The 6,000-nt window shown below is 34.3% G+C and overlaps 1 protein-coding gene across 1 annotated transcript; it reads left to right on the top strand.

Moving 5' to 3' along the window:
• Nucleotides 1–1,225: 1,225 nt before the first annotated feature.
• LOC103130991 (chloride channel CLIC-like protein 1) lies at nt 1,226–5,981 on the top strand. The gene is made up of 6 exons (XM_007542532.2): nt 1,226–1,308; nt 1,400–1,499; nt 3,147–3,244; nt 3,949–4,095; nt 4,206–4,690; nt 4,820–5,981. Exons 2-6 carry the CDS (start codon nt 1,430–1,432, stop codon nt 4,878–4,880), a joined length of 861 nt encoding a protein of 286 aa, XP_007542594.2. The 5' UTR covers nt 1,226–1,308; nt 1,400–1,429; the 3' UTR covers nt 4,881–5,981.
• Nucleotides 5,982–6,000: the final 19 nt, after the last annotated feature.

The raw sequence follows: 6,000 nt of genomic DNA, 5'->3' as shown, positions 1-6,000 counted from the left end.
AATCTTGTTTAACTAGTTTTATTCTTCTCTGTTGCAGATTGGATTCGTTTCTATAGTTGTCTTAATTATGCTCTTAATTGTGCTATGGCTAGGAGTTTCATGGTTGAAGTGTTTCATTACAACATTTGCCATCTCCTTCTTTGTCAGTATTCCTTGGAACTGGCTCTATCTGTACAAGGTGAAACAGAGCTTGTTATTTTCTTCTTTAGTTTTGTTCTCATTCAGTGTATAACAATTTACATTTCTCTTTTTGTTTTTCATTTGATTAGGAGGCCTATGCAAAACACCAGAGCAAAATCATGAAAGTGGAAATAATCCATCAAGAGTGCATGAGACTACAGAATCTTAGCTGGTTTGATAGTCTTCTAGGTAAGCCAGAAAGAGCTAAGAATAAACAGATTTTTAAAATGAAACTGGTTCTTTGGTCAAGTCAGGGAAAAACGTAAAGGTTATGAATCCTGATTTACAGGGAAGCATTCAACCTTTAAAGAATTAGACTGCATTACTCTCACTTTATTACTTGTGAAAATTAAATACGATTTTGTTTAACACCTAAAACACATAAGATGGGAACCGCACTATCCTATATGCTTATTGACTCTGTTATCAAAATGTGTCTCCTGAACAAAAGCAAACTTCCAACAGGAGACACAGCTGGAGGAAAAATAATCTTTAAAAAATAATTTGATAAAATTGTATAGAAGAAAGNTATCCCATCAAATATATTCTTAAGTTTAAGCATTAGTATTATGGTGAAGAATTAATATGAACTTATTCAAGTTAAAGTTAGGTCTGAGAAAATTACTTTCTAATTTAATTTTCTGCAAGTAATTGCTGAAAATTAAATTTTACTACAAATTTGGGGAAAATGACACTTTTACTTTAACATATAATTACAAATGATTAAAAAAAGAAATCAGTAATAGTTCATGCAAATGGAAGCGGAGAAAAACCTACATGCAATTTGCAGATGATTTAATTTAAAAGCTATGAAATCCAATTTGGTGCTGTGCGACAAAGTATTGTAATTTGAACCTGCAATTCAAATAACAGATGTTGTTTCAAGACCAAGAAAACTTAAGGTTGAGTTTATTCAGTCTTGAAAACTCCTCCAGGATTGAGGAGATTTCAATCTTGTTTAACTAGTTTTATTCTTCTCTGTTGCAGATTGGATCCGTTTCTATAGTTGTCTTAATTATGCTCTTAATTGTGCTATGGCTAGGAGTTTCATGGTTGAAGTGTTTCATTACAACATTTGCCATCTCCTTCTTTGTCAGTATTCCTTGGAACTGGCTCTATCTGTACAAGGTGAAACAGAGCTTGTTATTTTCTTCTTTAGTTTTGTTCTCATTCAGTGTATAACAATTTACATTTCTCTTTTTGTTTTTCATTTGATTAGGAGGCCTATGCAAAACACCAGAGCAAAATCATGAAAGTGGAAATAATCCATCAAGAGTGCATGAGACTACAGAATCTTAGCTGGTTTGATAGTCTTCTAGGTAAGCCAGAAAGAGCTAAGAATAAACAGATTTTTAAAATGAAATTGGTTCTTTGGTCAAGTCAGGGAAAAACGTAAAGGTTATGAATCCTGATTTACAGGGAAGCATTCAACCTTTAAAGAATTAGACTGCATTACTCTCACTTTATTACTTGTGAAAATTAAATACGATTTTGTTTAACACCTAAAACACATAAGATGGGAACCGCACTATCCTATAGGCTTATTGACTCTGTTATCAAAATGTGTCTCTTGAACAAAAGCAAACTTCCAACAGGAGACACAGCTGGAGGAAAAATAATCTTTAAAAAATAATTTGATAAAATTGTATAGAAGAAAGATCAGCTGTTTCAGCAATCTGAGTTGTTGAACATCTAGAACTTTACATGAAATGTATAAACCTACTGAACTTTAACATCATCTTACATTTAAAGATAAAATTAAATCAAACTTTGTGAAAGAAACATAACCTAAATGGTTCAGCTGGCACTTCAAGATGAGATTTAGCAACATCTGAAAGGAGCATTTTGGAAACACAAATAAACTTAAAGAACAATCACCTCATTGCAAAAAGGTCATAGGTTTGAATCCCAGCCTGGATCATTTTTGGAGTTAGCATGCTCTAACTGTACATGTCTTGGCTCTCTATGGGTACCCTGGCAAGGATAAGTGGGTTTGATGGATGGTTGGAACAACCCCTCAAATCAAACATGAAATAAAAGTACTTTGAGATGGACAGCTGGTTAGCTTAAATGCTTATTAACATTTAACACAGGTTAGGACGTTGTGTCATCCTAAACTACAGCTAGCAAAGTTCAGACCTGAAGAGTTCAGACACATTTCTCTGTGAAGTTTGAGCATCATTAAACTTCACAGAATCTCTTCTGCCAGAAACAACTTCTCATGAAATCAGTAAGTTGATGGATTGCACATGCAGTAGTAGTGCAGGAGAAGTAACAATAGTTAAATTCTCAGAGGAAGAAAATAACGAAAAGGGGTGTCAAAGTCCAATCCTCAAGAGCTACAACCCTCAACTATGTCAATTTCATTTGATTCAGATGTGTTGGAGAAGGAGCACATCTAAACGTTGCAGGACTGTAGCTCTTGAGAACTGGACTGGAACATCCTTCAGTTAGAGAAAGTAGAAAAAGGCTCATGACACTGTACAGATCCAAACCAAGACCCAAACCCTTAACCTAAGTTTGATTAACATATTCTGAAACATTGAGGTGACTAAATGCATACAATGCACTTATTTACTGTACACAGAGTCAATACTGAACTAGCTTGCAATCAGTGGTGGGTCAGAAGAACTTCAAGTGTCAAATATCTATTATCAGCTATGAATAGTGTAGAAGCTCCCAAACAAAATGTTCATATTCAGAAATTTTATAAGCTATTAAATAAGATATTAAATTGCTTTTTTGTTTTTGAAGCTATTGATACTAAGGACAGCATGTATAATGTCTAAGTATTTTTTTTGCCTATATTTATATTTCATGATTTAAATTCCACTCTTTCAGTTTTCCCTTTTGAGGCATTTGTAATACTACGGAAAGTGTAGAAAATGGCACAGAGAATATGTAAAGCTTTTATCTGTAACTGTAATCTGTATGGTAATTTGTGATTGTATTTTTTTTATTTTCAGAATCGTTCAGAACCACTTGGACTTTTCAAAGAGACCCTTGTGAGGAATACCGAAAGATCTTGCTAATTGACCCGTTTCTCGAGGTACCGCCATTCAAGGTAAACCTCTCTGCTGGTGTTGCAAGGCTAATCCCATGTTGGATTTGGGAGTTGCTTGGTCTGAAATTGTTTTCTGTTGATGTTCAAAGCAACTTTAAATGTTTTTGCCTGCAAATAACAACATTTATCCAGTGTCTTTTTTACTGTTGATTTTAGGACTTAACATTTTAAAGATGATATTGTGGCAACAATATCATATCATATCATATCATATCATATCATATCATATCATATCATATCATATCAACAGTGGCCACAAGGAAGTGCTGCATGAGGAAAACAAAATTGCTTCTCTCATAGCATCAAGTCCTTTTACACTATTCAGTGTTGCTGTGGTGAATGTTTTGCCCCCTTTTATGTTTTCCTATACTCTGCAGTAATTTTGACTGCTCTTAAAAAATTTAATATACACAACATGGATATTAATTAAAAGGTAATAATTATTTGTTAGTCTTTTTTCCTTTTCGTAAACAGAAGGTTGCATGAGGTCTCTAAAGGTATTGCATGATTCTTCAATATGAAATAAATATATACACTGAAATATAGTCATGAAAACTCACATGTTCCTCACAGCAGTTTAAGTCTTTGCTCATCAATTCATGTGGCTATAATCACACAGATAGTCCTGATTCATAGTCAGAAAATAAATATATACCTCATGAACAGAAAGTTGTATCATAACATCCGTCTTTTTCCTTTCTTAGGCATTTATGTACACATTGACCACCTTCATCATAGAGCCACTGAAGGCCCTAGGAGAAGGAATCGGTGGTTTTTTTCAAGCACTCCTCAAAGATCTGCCACTTTTAACCTGGACACCAGTCCTCATCATTATCACCATATTCAGTTTGGTAAAGATATGTCATCATGACACTCACGCTAATAAATTAATCCACAGTATATCTCTTCACTGGTATTTAAGTCTGACTTTGTTTTCCACCTTTATGTCTTGGACTGATAGGTAGTTCTTATGGGAGGACTGCTAGTAGTTTTCTATCAGCAACCCAGACGTTTTCCACCCTGGTCGGATAGAAACCAGGGTAGAAATGTAAATACACAAGCACCTAACCAACTCCAAAATGACAATGTCAGGTTAGAGCAGATTGTCATTCATCAAAGCCAACCCAACGGCACCAAGGGAGAGATCAATATACAGTTTCTAAGAAGTGCTGGCCGTCCACATATTGAGGAGGTTCCTGACGTTGAAGGGCGCCAGGGAAGCACTGATGAGAGGAATAATATCTCTGTTAAGTACAGCTTTGAAGACCAGCAGAAGATACAGGAGGAAGTCAGGTTTAGTTCTGTGACTCCAACAGACCAAGCAAAAGGCAGTCAACCTAAATTAGATTATTCACAGGCAAAGAATAAAAAGGTAAAAGCAGAGAAGGAAGGTTCTCATGATGAGCCTTGTGGAGACGCCGCAGCACCTGCACCTCGGGCGTACAGGTGAGTTAGTTATTGTAATCATTCAGCTAAATCACTCTAAGATTATGAAAGCACATTTTAACACTGTAACGTTGTGATGTCACAGCATGTGGAAAAATGGGACTCATTTTTGCTAATCTGTCCATGCAGGAGAAAAGGCTTCAGCATCCCAAAGATTCATACTGAAAATGTTTCTGCTCAGAAAATATGATCAGCTCCAACGGATTACCTGTATTTAAAGCTCAAAGCTAAATAACATCAATATTTACTATCAGTGATGGCAGTTCACTTCAAAGTGCATTAAATGAGAACAATTGAATTCAAATTAAGCTGAACCAACACTGAGCAGTTTATTATCTGGTCTGCAGCACTGTGGCTGCATTAAGGAAGAGCTGAGTGTATCAGGAGGACTTTGTTTCCATTGATTCTCTCTTAAACTGATTTAGTTCAGACTTTTTTTTAACACTGGGTTTAAATATTTTATCTATTTCCTATAATCACGGTGCTGGAGTTATACTAAAGGATAGATTCATGAAGCCTGAATGTGCAATAACCAAATACTTGGTTTAGTATGATAATTTAAGCTTCTTGTTTGCATTAAACACTTACAACTTGAAATATTGACATTTAAGTAATTTTGAAATGTCTGTTTTTAATTTTTTTAATTATTTTTTTCTCTAGAAATTAAAGTCATTATAAGATATATAAAAATAGTGCAGACAATATGAATGAGTGCAATACATTTTGCTTAAATTCTTAAAAACTATAAAGCAATTAACTTTAAAAACAAATATTTTTTACATACTTTGTGAGTTACTGTCAAAGATACAGATGTCCTTTTGTACAGGTATGTTGTAAGACATGCAACATAAAAAGCAAAAACAGAGGCCACATTATACATTTAACATTTAACAAGTTTAAAATTAGGATTAATATTTAAAAGTGGACTTGACATTCTTGAAGGATATTTTGGATTTTCAGCTCATATTGACTGCTGCGGTAGGAAATTGGACTCTTGCTTTATTTGTTCTTAAAAAAAATCTTCCTGACTCTACTTGTGCTTAAAAAGATTTTAAGGTTTGCACAGACATTGTTTCTTTCTTCATAAAATGGGCTTGGTTTTTATATAAATAAATATGTAATTAGTAAATGTGTCCAGGCACTAGACAACCATGTAATAAAGTTATTACAGACCCAAATAAGCATCCAGTCATCTGTGTGTGCCTGTCATTGAAAATGTTAAAACATCTCAAGTTCTGTAATATTTGAAGGGATTCAAGGTTTTCTTTTTACTGTTTGTACTTTTGCACAGTTGGTGTTACACTTCCTGT

The sequence above is a fragment of the Poecilia formosa genome, unplaced genomic scaffold (genome assembly GCF_000485575.1).
Source record: "Poecilia formosa unplaced genomic scaffold, Poecilia_formosa-5.1.2 Scaffold10, whole genome shotgun sequence".
In the NCBI taxonomy this organism is placed as follows: domain Eukaryota; kingdom Metazoa; phylum Chordata; class Actinopteri; order Cyprinodontiformes; family Poeciliidae; genus Poecilia; species Poecilia formosa.
This window is presented reverse-complemented; position numbering and strand designations above follow the sequence as displayed.